Raw genomic sequence first — 18,728 nt, 5'->3', positions numbered from 1 at the left:
TTGTGGATGGATTGTAGCTAGAAGGCCATCGCTTTCTATTCCAATCCAGTCCCTGTCTGGAACAAACCCAGCCATCAGACAGGGATCCCGACAGCTCTGGCTACATCTTTCCCATCCCTTCTCTTACGATGATTCCTTTGCACGTGGTAACTATGAATACCTTGTGGGAAATAAATGGCTGAGCTATAATGACAACTTTCCTCAAAAAGTTTGTGGCAAATCTGCTTCATGATTCCAGGGCGCCCCTAAATTTCAGCCCCAGCTGTGGGCCAGCCGGGAGAGAGGTGCCCTGAACCCAGCCGTGGGTGTGCCCTGACCCCTCCCCGTGCTGTGTGCGAGAGCCTCTTTCTCCTCTCGCCGGGCAGGGAAATGCTCCCCGCAAAGGGGGGAAGGGGGCGGGTTTCTCTCGAGCGAACTGCCCGGTGCGGGGGACACTGGCCAGACGGAGCAGAGCCGGGGGCGGCGCAGCCACCATGTGGGAAGCGACCGCGCTGCTGCTCCTGCTCCTGCTGCTGCCCCTCGCGCTGCGGGCCGGGCTCCCGCGGCAGGCAGCGCTGCAGCCCGCCGGCCGGGCGGTGCTCATCACCGGCTGCGACAGCGGCTTCGGGCACGGGCTGGCGCTGCGCCTGCACCGCCTGGGCTTCACCGTCTTCGCCGGCTGCCTCTGCCCGGGCGGCGAAGGGGCGCAGCGGCTGCGGCGGGAAGCCGCCTCCGGCGCCGGCCGCCTGCGGGTGCTGCCGTTGGATGTCACCCGGCAGCGGGACGTGGCCGCGGCCAAGGAGTTTGTGCTGAGCAACCTGCCGGAGACAGGTGAGAGCGTCCTGCGCCCGGCCCTTACTCCGGAGGCAGCGCGTTCACACGGCACTGCCCTGCTCCGGCTCCTGGCCTCTGCCGCCGGCTGCCGCCTGCCAAAGACCCTTCCCAGAGACAGCAGCCACCCAGGGCAGCCACTCATCCTCTGCACCGGGGCCGGGCTCCGGACACTGGAGTAAATCCGGAGCAGCGTTTGCTCCCGCGTCGGAGCAGGGTCTGGCCCTAGACTCAGGGCTGGGAGTTCAACCAGGGTCGATATAGGGGCGCCTGGTAGCAAAACGAGAGGATCATCAATAAACCTTCCTGTGTTGTAAACTCCTTGGGGCAGGGGGCCTGCTGCCTTTGTCTCTTGTCCAGCCCCAGGTTTGCTGGGAGGCTTCCTCCGTAAAAGGTATTGATCTGGCCATCAAATATCAATGGAAACAAAATGGTAAACAGAGTTCCCCTGAGGTTCCACCCTGCTCTGCTAGTTCATACCCCTTTTGTCTGGGGCAGTTCAGACCCCTGCTGTGTCCAACCATTTGGCGGAGCTGAATACGCCATGTGCTGGGTTAGGTGCTGGGGATCAAAGTTCATGAAATCTTTCTTCTGAGGTTTGACTGCTTGGGGCTTGAGCTCTGAGATCTGGGTTGGGATGAACCCAAATATCAGAACCAAAAATTCAGCGGGGACTACTGACTATCACCTTTTTTTTTTTTGAGACTTTTAGCCATAAATCAACCCAAACCGTTGTTAATTTGTCCAGTGGCAGCACCCTTCATGGACCTGGGACCCCTTGTGCGAGGTGTTGTGCAAACACAGAATAAAAAGACAATCCCTTCCCCCAAAGAGTTTACAATCATGAGCCCGTCAATGAATCTTGACTAAACTTCCAAGTTTGTAGTGAAAAAGGAAACCCACCAAGTGTTGCTTGTCTGGGGGTTTCTTTGTGAGTATTTTGCAGGGATCTAATTATAGGTAATAATGGGGAGGAGAGCAAATGAAGAAGTACAAGCAAGAGGAAAACAAGTAGTTTCGGGAGTGATTTGAAAAGAGGTGCATAAATGCAGGAAAGCTGCAGAGAAGAAGGCTCTTGTACCAAGAACGACCAATTATTTATCAGTCTAACATTTTGTTTTATAAAGCTAGTGCATAGCACTTGGTCAGATTTGGGATGGATATTTAAAACCAAATGTAAAGTCTAAACCTTATTCAGTGTGAATGGCTGACCTGACACCAAAGGGAGTGGAGGGGAGATGTGCTCATTTGCACTCTTCATTGGACATGTTACACATGGTAGCAGATATGAGGCAATTTCCCTGAAATTAGGGACAGCATGTAACCAGAATTGCTTTGTCAGGAGGGCATACTAGAGATGGAAGAGCGCATGGGAAGCCTCCTTTGGTCATCTCCCTGTCCCACCTGCACAGCAGTAGGGTCGAATTTCCCTCTAGCATGGGCAATGAGATCCATGCGGGAGGACACCTCTGCCTGCATAGAGCTGCATTAATTTCAGCAGGGCTGTGTACTAACACAAGTGCACCCACAATGATTTCTCTGCAGAACTGGATGGCTGGGCACAAAGTTGGTGAGGGGATGACAGCGCCCATTAGCCTCCACATAATATATGAACTTAGGGTATATTATATTGTCCAAAATAATCACAAGCAGCACAAATCCCTGTTTACCTTATCACAAGAGTGTCAGACTGCTACGACTGAACTTATTGGCCCCGAACCATGCATGTGCACGCAAGGCAAAGCTCTTTATAGACTTAAGTCTGCGGGGCATAAACACTTCTATTAGCCATTGAAGCCAATGGAGTTGCATCAGGGATGGATTTAGCCCCATACATTTACTCAGTACTTTGCAAAAGAAGTTAAGTGCATCTGTAATTCTGAACAAATGATTTTCATTAACACAAAAATTATAATGAAGAATAAAGCACATGACACAACCATGGAAATGCAGGACACATTCTTGACTAGCTTGTTAGGATATGTCATGGAAAGGAACAAGAATATAGAAAGTAAACAAAAGCACAGAAGCCTCTCATTAAGTATGTGTATTTATGGGTTATCCTGACCTCAACTGATTAAGTCTTCCCCGTTTAGGTTCTTTCCCCAGCTTTAGAAACAACAGCTGAATCCCAAGGCCAGTGTTTATAGGCTAGACAGAGCCCAGGGACTTAAGGGAGCATCACCCTGAAACTCCTGTGCAGGGGCAATTAGTTGTACCTTATACCAAAGCAGTAGCTGGCATCTATTCAGCGAAATCTTGATTAACAAGGTTAGCTTGCCAAATTGGGGGTATTATGAAAGATTCTTACTGCAAGGCCTGATTCATGGGGGCAGCAGGGAAGGGAATTTTCCAGGGATTATGCTTGTTTGATTCAGCTCATTTACATGGAATGTCCAGATCATAATATATACATTCTCTTACACTGATCTAGACCTTTAAGACCTGATCCAGAGACTAAGTGAGTCAGTGAAAAGACTCTCCTTGCCTTAAATGGGCTTTGGACTAGGCCCTTAATAAGACACTTATACCTATTCTGTTATATGACATTATACATAATCAGGATCTTGTATGTATTATACATCTGATGATGGCCCTTCACTTTTTTGCTCAATCTCTCTGCTTGAGCAGCTATTGAGTGTGCCATGGAGAAAACCAGGTAAAGGTCAAGGTAAAGTGGTTTTACGAATCCTACCAGCATGTACTTTACTTCTAAATTACTAGGCAGTCTTTCTCCTATGAATATATTAACATTAAGTACGATGGAGCCACTGGCTTAATTTAATATCTGATTTAATACAGTGAATTCCAAAGGCCTTATTAGTGGTTTGCAAAATATAGGGGCATAAAACATTTCATTTCAAGTGGAACAAAAGCCAAGAAACTGATGTATGTGGGATTGACATTAGCAACCTTCCTGCATGGGCTTCTTCAACCAGCCAGGATGTAGTGATCCATCTCTTTAATTATAATGGGCTAGATTGTGCCCTCCCCCCTTTCATGAGTGTCCTGTGTGCAGGGGGGCTGGAACAATTTGTGTAGTGGGGGTGCTGAGAGCTATTGAACCAAACTGTAAACCTTGTATATAATGAAAACCACTTCAAACGAGGGGGTACTGCAGCACCCCCAGTACCCCTAGTTCCAGCACCTATGCCTGTGTGGGTGGAGAGAGGAAGGACTCTGCCTCTTTTGTGAGGCCTGGATAAGGGTCTCCTAGAATTTCTTATACGGTGCGTGTGGGAGGAGGCAGTGGTTTAGAGACTGTTTCTGAGTTGCTCGTCTCCTTCCTATTTCCCTAGAGCAACTCACCGTAAGAGGGTGGGCCAGATTTGGGGGGTGATAGTACGAGGTGCTCCTTAAAGTGGTGTAACCAATTACTTTCTCTTCAATGCAGCCTGGAGCTCAGAGCTTGTATGCTCTCCACGGGACAAAACCTCCCAGGTTAGCCCAATATTTCAGAAGGGCCTAACTCTGCAGCCCTTACTCACACCATTCACCTCCTTGGGACTCTTGGTGAAAGCTATGTACCTTAGTTGATTTCAGTTGGCCTCCTTGTCTGAGTAAGCATTTCTCGGTGTGAGTAAGGGTTGTAGAATCACAGCCTAAATTAATGAAACATTAAAATGAGATCCTCCTTGCCTCCCAAAAATATGTACAATATTATAGATAAAATTCTACATCTCATTCGGCTAAATATTCTTTAGCCACTAGATAAGTACTGAACTTTGAGTGTTGCATAGAGTTCCAGACAAAATATAGTGCCTGTTAAATAAATCCAGATCAAGCAGGAACTCAAGCTGTCTGGAAGTCTGTTTGCTTGTGCCTGGAGATACAATAGTTTTTTATAATAAATTCCTCCTGCTTAAGAAGGACTGTGATCCCGGAATTCCATATGCTATGACACAGACTAGGCAGTATTATTCCAGGCATAATAATGACTGTACAGTCAAATCTTCCAAAGGGGCCACAGATTTTGGGTGCCTCAGTACAAAGACTTCAATGGGAGTTGCGGGTGCTCTGCACCGTGGAAAATTGGGCCTAAGGTGACTCGTTTTTCAGTAACAAAAAAAAAATTAAATTAGTGAACCATTTGGTTAACAGTTCTGATTCAAATTTTGATACAAATGTTGCAAATGTATTTTTTGGGAAAAGCAATTTTTTTTAAAAAGTCAATTTTTTCACAGATTTTTCTATTTTTGAAAAAGAAGTCCATCTTTTTGTTTTTTTACAAAAACCCTTTTCATTCAGAAAAAAATCTGACCTGTGTAATCATGACCTATAAGTACCTACACAGGAAGAACATATCTGATAGCAGAGAGCTCTTTATCTAGCAGATGAGGGTAACAAGATCCAATGGCTAGAAGTTGAAACTAGACAAATGCGAGCTAAAAAAAGGAGCAAATTTTTAACAGTGAAGGTAATTAACTATTGGAGCAGTTTACAAAGGGATGTGGATTCTATATTATACCCAATCTTTAAATCAAGATCAGATATCCTTCTGAAAGATATGCTCTTGTTCAATCACAAGTTACTCGGCTTGATGCAGAAATCCTTGGTGAAATTCTTTGGACAGTATTTTGCGGGAGGTCAGACTAGATTATCATAATGGTCCCTTCTGACCTTAAAATTTATGAAAACATCTTGCATTAGAATAAGTTCACCTAAGGTTTCCCATTCTAACTGATGAGGATAGCTAGTTTCTAGTTTTAAGTATTGCTGAAGAATTCCCTAACCCTCTTAATACTGTGAAGAATACAGTTGTATGCATGAAAGAGGTGTTGGATCTTTTTGAGTCACTAAACATTTGTCCTTCAGACGTGATCTGGCGAATAGCTGTCTTCTGAGCCCCCTTTCATAACTGATAGGCCAATACTCTGTCATCTTTATTCCCTTTATCATAAAAGGAGTATTTATTCACTCTTTTTCTCTAAGGAGCTGATTCAGTTTTCCTCTAGTGTTTATTACATCCCTAAATAATATTTCCTCCACTTTGGCCTTCTGCAGAACATCCATTACTATTTCTATTTCAGTATCACCTAGAGACCCCAGGGCTGCATTGTGCTAGGAATATATATACATGTAGTAAGAGACAGCCTCTGCTCTGAAGGCCCTACGGTCTATATAGATAAGACAAAGAGTATCATATGCAAGCAGAAGATAGGGAATTGAGGTGCAGAGATTAAGTGATTAGCCCAAGGTCACACAGGGAATCTGTGAGAGACCAGGAATGGCATCCAGATCTTCTGAATCCCACTATGTTGCCTTAACCTCAAATGTTTCCTTCTTCCCAAGTTCTAACCTATGTTTTCCATCTTTTCTAGGGTCCCTCTGTAGGCTGCAGGTCCTTTGAACACCAGTTCACTCATCAGGATTGCTTTGGCAGCTTTTCATAACATATCAACACTACAGCACTGTGTTCCTTGTTTGCCATGTTCTCTGACATATCATTTCTCAAGTTTTTAAGGCTGTTCTCCTTATGTAACATAGTGTTATAGGGGGCCTAGTGCTACTGGACCCATGGGAAGGCATACTTCAGCAAAATCAGTCCCAAATCAGATACCAAAGTACTGGTAATACCTGATTGGATTCTTTCTCTCTTCATAGATTGTTTCTCTCTGTAGAGCTATGGTCTATTCTAGACTATACAACCAGGTGCTTCTGAAACTCATTTTCCATGGGTATGTTACTTTCTCTAGACATCTGACATGGAAGATGGTATAACACAGGGCCTTCATTACTGAAACACCCTCTTTAACCATTTATAACATAATGAGCAGCACTGAACGAAAAGTAGGAAGCATATTTCAAATGAAAAAAATAAAAATAAAAAATGATTTTTTAAGTTTTTCAGGTTCTGAAACCACACAAACACACACACAGAAATAAATAAATCGGGTTTTCTTTTCTTCCTATCTCTCCCTTTTTTTTTTCTTTTTCTCCTTTTTTCATTTTGTCACAGAAAGGGAGGGGGAAGGGAAAAAACAGGAAAGTGGGGAAAAAATGAAAAATTTCCATTGGAACATTTTTAAAAAAAATCAGTGAAATTTTGTTTTAAAAAAAGACCCTTTTTCATCAGAAAAAGGTTCAAATGAAATTTTTCAACCAGTTCTAATAACCGTGCTTTTTTCAGTGGATTCTGAATTGTCAACACACTGCAATACATATAAAGAAGCAGGAATATTTACAAACAATATATTTCAACCCAATTGGCATCTATCTTGTAACACGTTCTTTGATTTTATATTCCATAAAACCCATGGTCAAATATGGATTTTATATTCCATAAAACCCATGGTCATCCACAAATACAATGTCCCTTCCTGCCTGCCGGCTCATGCATAACCTGGAGAATCTCAAAAATAATCAAATCTGAAATTGCAAAAGAGAAATAAAGCTAGAGAGAGCACGTTCTTTATTTTGCTTTTCACATTTTTCACCCTCTTTTCATCTTGCATTCTCATTTGCGGATTTTGAGTGCAGTCTCTTGTCCAGGGAGCTGTTGAGATTGACAGACCAGGGGCTTCACTGCCCCGTAGCTTTTTCCAAGGAGTCAAGGAATTTATTAGCGTCTTACAGATGTGCCGAGAGATTTGGGTTTGTTGTAAAGAATATGCAGCTTTGCAAGGTACCACACTGCCGAGTGTGTACCCAGCTCCATAAGATTTTATATATTTTTAAACCAGAGTGAATTGTATTATCTTTTTTCTCTGTTTCTACCCTCACATCAGAAAGAACATCAGGGTATCTTCTTTAAATGAAAGAGACCTCATTCCACGTGGCAGGGATAGAAGTTTTTCTTTATCCTTGTGAGAGCCTACTCCCCCTTCTGGAAGCCCCACTAATCTTAAATGAGGTCTCCTAAAGTGAACCTCCAGATCCTCTACTTTATCTGTTAATCTTTGTCTTCAGAATCCGTTTTAACGACCACGGTGTTAGTGAGAATCTCCCCCCATCCTCTAATTCTGTTTGCAGCTTCAGTCCTTCTGTTTCTGATAGAATCTGTACATTGCCCAATGACTACCCTGCTCTCAGAAACTGCCATGAGCTCAAGTGAATGTGGGGGGGGGGGGAGAGGAGGGACAGTTCTGAGAGCTGGATAGACATTGGATGAGACCCTGACCAAGCACTGCCTTGAGATCTGGAAAGACAAAATCTAGTGAAACCACCCTTGTGGCTTTGCACAAGCAGCTCCAAAAGAGGAGAGTCTGAGCAAGGAGACCCTGGAGCCTGCTCCACAGGGGTGGTCTGGGGAGAGGCGTGATAATATCCATTAGGTCTATGAACGATTCAGCTCCCCTCGCCAGGAACCTTGCTGGTGTGGTTGCAGCAAGCTGTGGTCCCTGCTGCAGTCTTGTAGCCATAGATGACTGGGCAGATGCCCAGCACCCTGTGTCAGGATTAAGAGGAAAGATTCCATTACCCACTCCAGCCCCCACAAATACCCCATTTTCACTGATTCTGTGCAGGGCATGTGAAACCGACCATTTGTATCAAATGCTGCCTTCAGATAACGATGTGCAAGGCCCCTGGCGGAGCTAACAGTAAGCGAAGCTGACGAACCTGGGAGAGACTTAGGACAAGTCTACACTACAAAATTAAGTCGACCTATGGATATGTCTACACTACCCGCTGGATCGGCAGGCAGCGATCGATCCAGCGGGGATCGATTTATCGCATCTAGTCTAGATGCGCTAAATCGACCCCCGAGTGCTCTCCCGTTGACTCCTGTACTCCACCGCCACAAGAGGTGCAAGCGGAGTCGACGGGGAGCGGCAGCAGTCGACTCACCGTGGTGAAGACACCACGGTAAGTTGATCTAAGTATGTTGACTTCAGCTACGTTATGCACGTAGCTGAAGTTGCGTAACTTAGATCGATCCCCCCTCCAGTGTAGACCAGGGCTAAGTTATGTTGACGTACAGCCACTGCAGTAATTAAATCACTTTTGCATGTCCACACTGCTGGCGGTGCACGTTCTCACCAGGAATGCTTGTACAGACTGTACTGTCAGTCTGGGGCATTGTGGGATGGCGTCTGAAAGGCAGCAACAGTTGATATAAGCAACGCAGGGTCTACACTGACCTAACTACATCGACCTAAGTGCTACGCCTCTTGCAGAGGTGGCATTGTTAAGTTGGTGTAGTGGGTAAGTTACATCGGTTGGAGCCACATTTTTATGTAGACACTTGTAGTTAGGTCAACATTACATTGACCTAAATCAGCTGTTGAATCCGGTACAGACCTCCCTATGTTAACCACTGCACAGATATTACAGGGCTGGTCAGCCTGGAAATACCTGCAACAAGTATTTGAGGACAGGATCTGGAGTAAAGTTTTCAAAAATGACTAAGTAACTTTGGCTCAGTCCCATCTTTTAAAGTGATTTAGGAGTCTAAGTCCATTGACTTGCAATGGGTGTGGGCTCCTAAACACCAAATCGCTTTTTAAAATAGGATTTACACTCCTAAGTTACTTAGACACTTTTGAAAATGTTACCATTTGGTCTTTAGTCTGCTTAATACTGTTTTCACAAAGATGCTCCAAGTTACACAGCAGGATTAATGTAGTTAAAATACCTTGGTGCACTGTTTTGGCAGCAGAAAATGGCCTCCCAGATCATGTTATTCATAAATAACCTAAGGAGACAATATAGTGAATGATTATTAAATAGCACTCAACAGGCTGATATGGTCCAGATAATGGCCACAATTATGTACCTTCATTAAGCAAAATGTGCACATGCTTATGAATACAAACCTAAAATATAATGTAGCCAAGGACTTATTTCAGATTGCTCTCATTGTGGTGTTCAGTGATAATATAAGCTGCTTGCAAGAGCTCTGCTTTATTCTATGTCAGTTCCAGCTGGGTGGGCTTCAGAGTGCCCTGACCAGCTCCTGTCTGGGAAGCTCAGTCCTCAAAGGCACAGACCAATACCACAACCATCTTATGAACATTGTTGAAGACTCTGAGGGTGTTGTGTCCAGTTTGTCTGGTGGTTAAATATGTTACAGACAGGAGACAATTTTTCCCCCTTCAGGTTTTTGGGGACTGGTGAACAATGCTGGAATATCGACATTCGGCGAGACAGGGTGGCTGCCTATGGAGAAATATGAAAAATTTGTGGATGTGAATCTCCTTGGGTGTATAAGGACAACGTTGGCATTTCTTCCCCTTCTAAGGAAATACAAGGGTAATTCTAATCCAATGTCATCTACAGTTGTAGAATAATTAGTTTACTATAGTTAACTGAAACAAAACCAGTCTGTTGTCCAATTTCCTGAAGTGTTACCTGAGAGGACAACACTATCCTGACAAGAGGGCAAGGAAGTATAGGGTGAAAAAAGTAGTTCGTTTTAATTTATGAGGAATTAATGACATCAATATCTGTGGTTGGAAACAGAGGGAAATGCTTAAAGCTAGTTGTTAGAGCCGTCCTTCGAGTACAAGAGACTGTCAGCACTGGCACTGGGACACACGCAGCATGGGCAAGGACTTGTTCCGGTATTTAGATCATACTATTTTATTGTTCATTGCTTCTGGGAGGAAAGATAGTCTTGTGGAGAAGGACTCAGGAGATCTGAATTCAATTTTGGCTCTGCCACAGGTTCTCTGAGTTCTAGGGCTGGTCACTTAATCTTTCTGTGTCTCTGTTGTCCCCATTGAACAGATTGGGGATAATAATATTTCCTTTCTTCCACCTTTTGTCTGTCTTGCATTAAGCTCTTCGAGGCAGGGATTGTCTCCTACTACGTGTGTGTACAAGGCCTCACACAATGAGGTCTCGATTGCGGTCTGGAGGTGCTACTGTAACACAAATAATAGAAAGGACCCTGTGATCCAGAAATGGATGCTTTTATCCTACTATTTATCCCTTAGTCACAAATACGCAGCTCTTCAGCCTCCTAGTAACACTGCTTTTTCAATACATGGGAAAAAATGTAATGAAACCTTAGCACACTGTAAAACGAATGGCCACGTTATGTTAATATCACAAGAACACAGCACTGCTTCTGCCTGTAGAAGTGCTACACTGTTAACTTGTGGGATGCAGTCACTCTCCTTCTATGATATGTCACTGCTAACACTCTATCACCCAGACCTGCAAACACTTTTATGCATGTGCTTAACTTTAGGCACTGTATGGCGATCCATTGACGTTATTCCTGAAACACTGCCACGATTGTAACCATTTATATTTTGTCTGACCCCAGCACCCTCTCATTCTGGCCAATGGAGATAGGTCCTGTGCAAGGGAGGAGCAGAGTGATCCCAGAGTGGCCAGGCTGCCTTGAGGTTCCTGGGCCATTGTGTCTTCCTGGCACAGTACTTATTACAATAGCACCTAGATGCCACAACCAAGATCAGAGCCCCATTGTTTTGGGTGCTGTACTTACATACACATACTCTGGGCTGGTCTACACCAACAGGGGAGATTGATCTAAGTTATGCGTCTTCAGCTACGTGAATAACATAGCTGAAGTCGACGTACTTAGATCTACTTACCACGGTGTCTTCACTGCGGTGTGTCAACGGGAGACGCTCTTCCGTCGATTCCCCTTCCGCTTCTCATTGAGGTGGAGTACCGGAGTCAACACTAGAGTGATCAGCGGTTGATTTATCGCATCTATACTAGACACGATAAATCGACCCCCGCTGGATCGATCACTGCCCATCGATCCGGCCGATAGTGTAGACATGCCTTAAGATGCAAGCCCTGAGCTTGCATTCTAGATTCTAAATAGGCAAGGCAGGGAAAAGGAAGTACTGTGATCCCCATATGACAGGGGAGCTCTGAAGCAGAGACATTAAGTGGCTTGCCAAGGTCACACGGTGACTCCGACTCAGGAGCTGAACCCAAATCTCGAGTCCTTAACCACAAGACCATCCTGCCTCTCAGTACCTGAGGTATCATCATACATGTAAACATTTCTAGTTCTGTGGTATAATTATTTGTTGGAGCTGTGGGAGTAAATTGTTCAGCTGGGCTGGAGCAAAATTCCTTGTTCTGGACACCTTTGAACTTTAGTAGACTGGTACATTGGACAAAAATCATAAAATGATTATAACAATGGCACAAGCCATGGAAATCACTGCCAAATGTAATGAGAAGACACACATTTGTGGAAATCACACTACTTTTTCAGGGCTAACCTTCTTTGAAGTCAATGGAGTTGCACTGGTATAGAACTGGTGTTACAGTGAAATCAGCCCCATCATGAAGAATAATTAGACACTGTCTCTCTCCCCTACTACAATCCTCCTTTTAGATGCACAATCCCTTCATTTTTATTTCTTTTATTTACCCACTGGTTTTAGGGGTTGCTTTGCTGCAATCTCTTTCCTCCTCTCTATGGAGTGGTTATACAATTCCTGGTCTTCCACAGTTTCCAGAGAAGACCAGGATATATTTCACCAGGGAGCTTAATAAATGTAGGAATTTCATGATCAGGGAATTCTCTAGTTGCTGGTTAAAGCATGGCTCTTTGCGTTTATGTCCTTACGCTACGCTCTTTATATCTGAACTTACTGGCTCAGAACTGGCAGGATGCAAGTTGTGACTATATTACACTTAGTCTGGTTCAGCACCTGCAAATAACCAAGAAATGAGACTTTTGGAGGAAGCTTGGTTTTTTGAGCTACAGAGCTGAACATACTATAGTAAGGTTATGATGGGAATGTACATCTTAGCCTCACTGCACAGTAAGGCAGTTATGAGGGAAAGATTATGAGGGAAAACAAGGAATTTAAATACTAAGTTATTTGTCATTTGAACAGTGTTTTTTTCCCCTCCAGGACGTATGGTCTTTATGTCTAGTGTTACTGCATATTTTACTTTGGGGAATGGCATTTACTCTATGACCAAGGCAGCCATAGAAAAATTTTGTGATGCCTTAAGACTGGAAATGAAGAAGTTTGGAGTGCTGGTAAGATACTTATTCAGCTTTTTTTCACTCACAAAAGCTGTTTATATATTTCAGGAGTAACCATTAATTTTGCATGAAGAAAAGATGTATTCTATATTTTTATAGCATCTTTCCTCCTGAAACTCTACACACATCACTGACCTGTCATTATTTCTGGGGTGGAGGGGAGCAAGCAGCTTACGCAGAGGATATTGCATATTGATGAGGGGAAAAGGAAATTTTAGCCAAGCAGACTCTTAGTCTTGTGAAAAGTCATATTTAAAAGCCCCTCTCGGTAAACAGCATATATTAACACTGGAAAGATGAAGAACTGAGTCAACCCTGGGATTCCAGCCTCTGGTTCCAGGATGTCTAAGATGCAGATCCTTCTAGAATCTATGTTGGTTTCTAGGTATGTGATCCCCAGCAGGCAGTGTGGCCTAGTGGATAGGGTACTGGCTTGGGAGTTGGGTGCTCTGGCTGCTATTCCCAGCAATGTGGGACCTTGGGAAGACACTGTGTTTCCCCTCCCATCCTTTGTCTGCCTCATCTGTTTACACTGTAACTTCTCTGGGGCAGGAACTGTCTCTCTCCATGAGTTTATACAGTGCCTGTCAAGAAGAAGAAGTTGTAACAACATATTGTAACTAAAACGTCCCTTCAGTGGGGCAGTTACTGGGGGGGGGGATGAGGACTTCAAAAATGAGCGGTGTGGTATAAGAAGGAAGCGGGACCAGGTTGCCCAGGGAGTACATTGACCTGGTGTCTCTCACTCACAGAGCTCCTCTGGAGTTTCCAGAAGGAGGTAAAGGTTCACTCCTCTGGTAGAAAACCTGAGTGCTGGAGACATCCCTCCCCACTAGATTGCCAGGGGCTGCGCTGATGGTGACTGGTGAAATATACACCCCCTGAACCAGGGCTCCTTTGTCGATGGAACCCTAATGACCGAACCTAAAGCTTCGATCACTGAACAGCTCATCTAGCTTTTCCTTTGAATCGTTCCTCCATTTAAATCCTCATTTAGCGCTCCCTAAATGGTCCCCGAAGAAATTACTACAGCATAGACTAATTGTATGCACCGCTCACATCAGTTTGGTTGTGGAAAAGCTGTAGCTGTGTTTCAACAGCCCCCCCCTTTTGGAAAACAATATACAATCCCTTGCATCGTACACGTTGAAATACCTACGGCACGATGAGGATTTGAACTGCTTAGCTAAGGATAATCTTGAGTGCATGGAAGTGCTTAGTTTAAGAGGTTAGCTGTTCCAGTTTGCTTGGACTTTAATGTTCAAAAATATATTTCTCTACTAATTACCTTTGCGAATAAATATGGTGGCGGTATTTATGAGGATTACTTTTATATCCACTCACTATGGGCTAAGCTGTGGCTAGCCCTTAGCTAATCCTCCTTGTCCCCTTCACCACTGCACAGCCCGCCTAAAGACTGGCAGGATGCATCGCCTTGAGAGTCTCTCCCTCTTTTCTGGAGCCACTCTCCCAAAAGGGGGCAGGGAGCAGATGGAGCCATGGCTCTACATAAGAACAGCCATACTGGGTCAGACCAAAGGTCCATCTAGCCCAGTATCCTGACTTCCAACAGTGGCCAATGCCAGGTGCCCCAGAGGGAATGAACAGAACAGGTAATCATTAAATGATCCATCCCCTGTCACCCATCCCCAGCTTCTGACAAACAGAGACCGGGACACCATTCCTACCCATCCCAGCTAATAGCCTCCATGAATTTATCTAGTTCTTTTTTGAACCCTCTTATAGTCTTGGCCTTCACAACATCCTCTGGCAAGGAGTTCCACAGGTTGACTGTGTGTTGCGTGAAGAAATGCTTCCTTTTATTTGTTTTAAACCTGCTGCCTACCCCCTCTATACATTGGCCAGCCAAACTGACTGCCCACCCAGTGCACAGTATGTTGCACCCATTAAAGGGATACAGCAGTTTGTGCTCTCTGTAGCTAGGCAGGCCATTCGTCCAGTAAATGGTCCTGCTTTTCTACGGTTTGTCCCCTGTCCAGTACTGAGACAAAACCAGACATGGTTTTGTCTGGGGGACGCCATTTTGAAGAGTGCGCTGCCCTGCCCCTGCCAGCGTTACCTCATATACATCATGTGTGTGAGGTCCAGTGCTGCTCGCCTTGCATTGGGTCTGTGTTGCCACTTACAAAAGGCTGTGGCTAAATGCCACAGTCTAGCCCTACAGGGTTTGTCTATGTTGTAATTAAAAACTCATGGCTGGCCTGTGCCAGCTGAGTTGGACCTGTGGGGCTAGGACTAAGGGGCTGTTTAAATGCAGTGTCGATGTTCAGGCTGCCTCCCACCTCTGCAGAGTCCTCGAGCCCCTGCTCCATCCCGAGCCTCAGCATTCACAGCCCCTTAGCCCAAGCCCCTTAGCCCACGTCTGATGGCACAGGCCAGCTGCAGGTTTTTAATTACCGTGTGGACAAACCCGTAGTGTCACTGTTACGTGACATAGGTAGTTTTAACAAATACGCTGTTAACCACTTACCAGTAGTCAGATATTTCAAGTCAGATGTGCCCTCTGTAGTGCCAAACATGCCCACTGCAATCTCTGGGAACCTAACAGAACAGCAGCACCAATGCAAGCAAGGACAATGGAGACTCAGCAGCAAAGGATTTGGAAACTGTGGGTGTAAACCTAAACATACAGAAATCAGAGGGAGTTTCGCTACAGACTCCAGTGGGATCAGGAACATAATCTTTGTCCCTATCTACTTGGAAATCAAAGTCCATTACCTGTTCCTTAGAACGGCTAGGAAAACAGAATTTCCATCCCATGAAAAATTCCAGCATTTCCTAATTTTCATTTATCTCGCAATGGGACAAAAAGTTGAAATTTCTGAATTTACCATGTAACTGACATTCAAAACCATTTCATTTTGGATACATCGAAATGGCCTTATCAAAATGTTTCATTTAAATAATGTCAAAACATTGTGTCCTGATAACGTTTCACTGATGTAAAAAATAAAAAAAAGTTATATACACATAAATATGAAATCCACTGTACAATACATGAAATATATAAACAGGAATTAAAATTTAAGGAAGTTAAAAAAAATTAAATCAAAGTGAAGGGAAACAAGACAGTTGAAATGAAACAAAGTCAAAATGATATACTCCATTTTGATTGTAATCAACATTCCCACGAAACATTTGATTTTGCAGAAGCCACATTTTCCAGCAGAACTATTCTGTTAAAAAAAAAACCCAATTTCGACCAGCATTACTGCTCCTATTATCTCACTGAATTCAGAGCAGCTGATTATATTCTAATAGGTTTCAGAGTAGCAGCCGTGTTTGTATTCGCAAAAAGAACAGTTCTCATAGTTCTAATAGTTATTTCCTAATTTGCTTTTCCTTTTAGGTTTGTGTTATTCAGCCGGGAAATTACGCATGTTCAACTAATATTCAGCCACCAGTCAATGCACAGCAGATCTGGAATGAACTTAGTGAGGAGGAAAAGGCAGTCTACAATAAAGAATACGTGCAAGAACGTTCAGACTTTTTCAACAGCATGCTTAAAGAAGGGTGCACCACAGGCCACGAGGTTGTAGATGCCATGGTGGATGCTTTAATATCACCTGCACCCAAGGCACGTTATATGGTTGCGAAGCTAAAGGAAAAACTGTTGGTCTTTATATGCACAGGTTTCCCAACAGCTGTGATGGATTCAATTCTGTCCTTTGCACTGAGTAAAGTGAAACTCACATAGCCCTGTGGAGAGAATACTGACTCCTTGTTCTGCTCTATTATTCACGTTGGACAACTTTTGTAAGCAAAGGATTTACAGCTTGGTCCAAAGCCTGTTGAAATCAGTGGACAGACTCCCATTGACTGATACGAGCTTTGGATCAGACTCTTATGCTAGGACTGTAACTTTTGCATACTGAAATGCATCTGGAGTTGAATGTAAAAGAATTCAGTTGCTGTACTCTGGGACACAGCACTGCTCCACTTGCTGTAAGGATTAGCTCACATGCAGCTGTGCTCCTTGCCTCTCGAATCTAATGCATTTTATTTTTCTATAGAATCTTTCAGATGAAAGTACCACAAAATGCTTCCACATCAGTTACAAGTAGAGTATACCCCACAGTGGCATTGATAGATACAATCAGGCAGGGATGAAGAATGCAATAGTTTTGAGAGCCTGAAAAAGTATTTTATTGGTTTGTTAGAGGCAGAGCTAGGAGTGTTAGTCTGGGAGTGAGAAATGGGCATTGAAGTAGGTTTGAATGGAGTCAGGAGGGTGCAGAGAGCTAGGGAGCCTTAAATGAATTATGAAAGTATAGGTCCTTACCACTGGAAACAATAGCAACCACTGTGAAGTATTTTAAGCTCACTGATATTTTGCTTAAGTCTGTAACATCAAAGCAAATATGTCATATGCTTTGTAAAATAAATAAGTAGCACATTCCACTTACAAAATGAATGTTCATTCCTAAAACGATTTATTGCCTGTCTCTAATGTCCAGATTAACCAACACATTAAGCCAAAGTGCGGTCAGAGAACTAAACACAAAAGACGGCAAGCAGTTAGCACCGCACAATCAGCAGCTAGTAGTTGAGGAAAGTCCGCACATATAGCTTGTGGCTCAGTTTGATGTTTCAGAGGTGCCATTTCTTTCTGTCAATATAGGAATTAATTAAGGGTCTGATGAAAAGTCTATTGAAATCAGTGGAAAAAGTCGCATTGATTACAATGGGAGTTGGATCAGAGCCTAAATGCTTTTGGATGTATATGAATTTAGTGCTCATGAAACATGCTAAATTAACACATGTGAAGCTGCTGCCCCATCAATCAGCCTCCATCCATACTGGAGACTACTCCAATCAGAGTTTTCCCCAGGAATTGAAATTAGAGGAGGTGTTTGAATTTACCAGGGTGTGAAGGCCAAGGAGTGAGACCATAAAGGTGAAGGTGGGCTGCATGGCACCATAGTAAAAACTGAAAAATGTTTCACGACCATTTTATTAGATTTAACTCATGTTTTAAAAATCATCACACAAATTAAAGTTGGCTACTCAAGCCTTCTATGAAACACTACATCTACATCCTTCTTGGTCTCTTGTTGTAATTTTGCACAACTCTGTTAATGAACTTCTCAAATGCAGTGTGTTCACTGTGTGAATGGTATTTCCAGTCCTTCAACTGATACGTTCATTCACATGATCAGGCAGAAGGTGACTTTTTTCAGAATGCAAAATTCTATCCGTGATGAAAACGAACACTCAGCTGTAGCTGCTGTGACTGGGAGTAGCAAGATATGAATTCCTACTTCTTTCATCTCAGGAAACAGAGCACAAAGATCAGGTCAAGCCACTAGTGATGATAAAAAAGAAGTTGAAGTCAAATCTTCATTAATTTGTTCTATGACATTCCACTCCGTGTTCAAATTCTCCATTCTGTCCTGACCACATGGCAGCCCCATTAATGGTAGTGCTTCACTCCATTCACCTGTCAGGGTTTTATAAGACGGGCATCTTTAAAAGCTATGTAGAGATTGAGTAGAATCCAGAAGTTGCTGTTGTAGATTTGTAGGGATCAAGTTTGTTCAGTTGGCTTAACAAACACTTCTTGTCCTCTTCACTTAAGGATTCAATATAAGTGCCTTCATTAGTCAACTTCTGGATTGAAGTCTTTGCTTCTTCCAGTATGTTTTCAATGGTTATCCCTCTGATTGATCCAAGTGTAGCTTCTATTGCTGAACAAAGATCTACTACTGTTGTAGCAGATTCCTGGATGGCATTGTTTAATGACCCAAGCAGTTTCAACAGTAGACTTACAAAAGAGAGAATGGCAATTGTCTTCTCTGAATGTCTTAGCAAAAGTAGTCCACCAGCCTCACCACTTAGATCCATCCCCTCTTGGTAAATACTTTCTAAAGCCAGTAATAACGGCTGCAGTAATTTTAAGACAAAGCCAAGAATCGCTCAGGAGAAAGCCAGCGGGTTTTCCCAGGTTGGACTAATTTGAACTTCA

General features: G+C 43.6%; 1 protein-coding gene across 1 annotated transcript; it reads left to right on the top strand.

Annotated features, from left to right (window-relative positions):
- The first annotated feature begins 473 nt into the window (after positions 1–473).
- Positions 474–17,658, top strand: LOC141984244 (D-beta-hydroxybutyrate dehydrogenase, mitochondrial-like). The gene is made up of 4 exons (XM_074947180.1): positions 474–810; positions 9,850–10,002; positions 12,606–12,736; positions 16,113–17,658. Exons 1-4 carry the CDS (start codon positions 474–476, stop codon positions 16,458–16,460), a joined length of 969 nt encoding a protein of 322 aa, XP_074803281.1. The 3' UTR covers positions 16,461–17,658.
- The last annotated feature ends 1,070 nt before the right edge of the window (positions 17,659–18,728 follow it).

The sequence above is a fragment of the Natator depressus genome, chromosome 3 (genome assembly GCF_965152275.1).
Source record: "Natator depressus isolate rNatDep1 chromosome 3, rNatDep2.hap1, whole genome shotgun sequence".
Lineage (NCBI taxonomy): Eukaryota > Metazoa > Chordata > Testudines > Cheloniidae > Natator > Natator depressus.
The sequence above is the reverse complement of the archived record's forward strand: the minus strand, read 5'-3'. Positions and strand labels throughout refer to the sequence as shown.

Coding starts and splice junctions, on each gene's coding strand:
- LOC141984244 (XM_074947180.1), top strand. CDS start 474: ATGTGGGAAGCGACCGCGCTGCTGCTCCTGCTCCTGCTGCTGCCCCTC. Junction 811..9,849: donor GAGCAACCTGCCGGAGACAG/GTGAGAGCGTCC, acceptor TTCCCCCTTCAG/GTTTTTGGGGACTGGTGAAC. Junction 10,003..12,605: donor CCTTCTAAGGAAATACAAGG/GTAATTCTAATC, acceptor TTTCCCCTCCAG/GACGTATGGTCTTTATGTCT.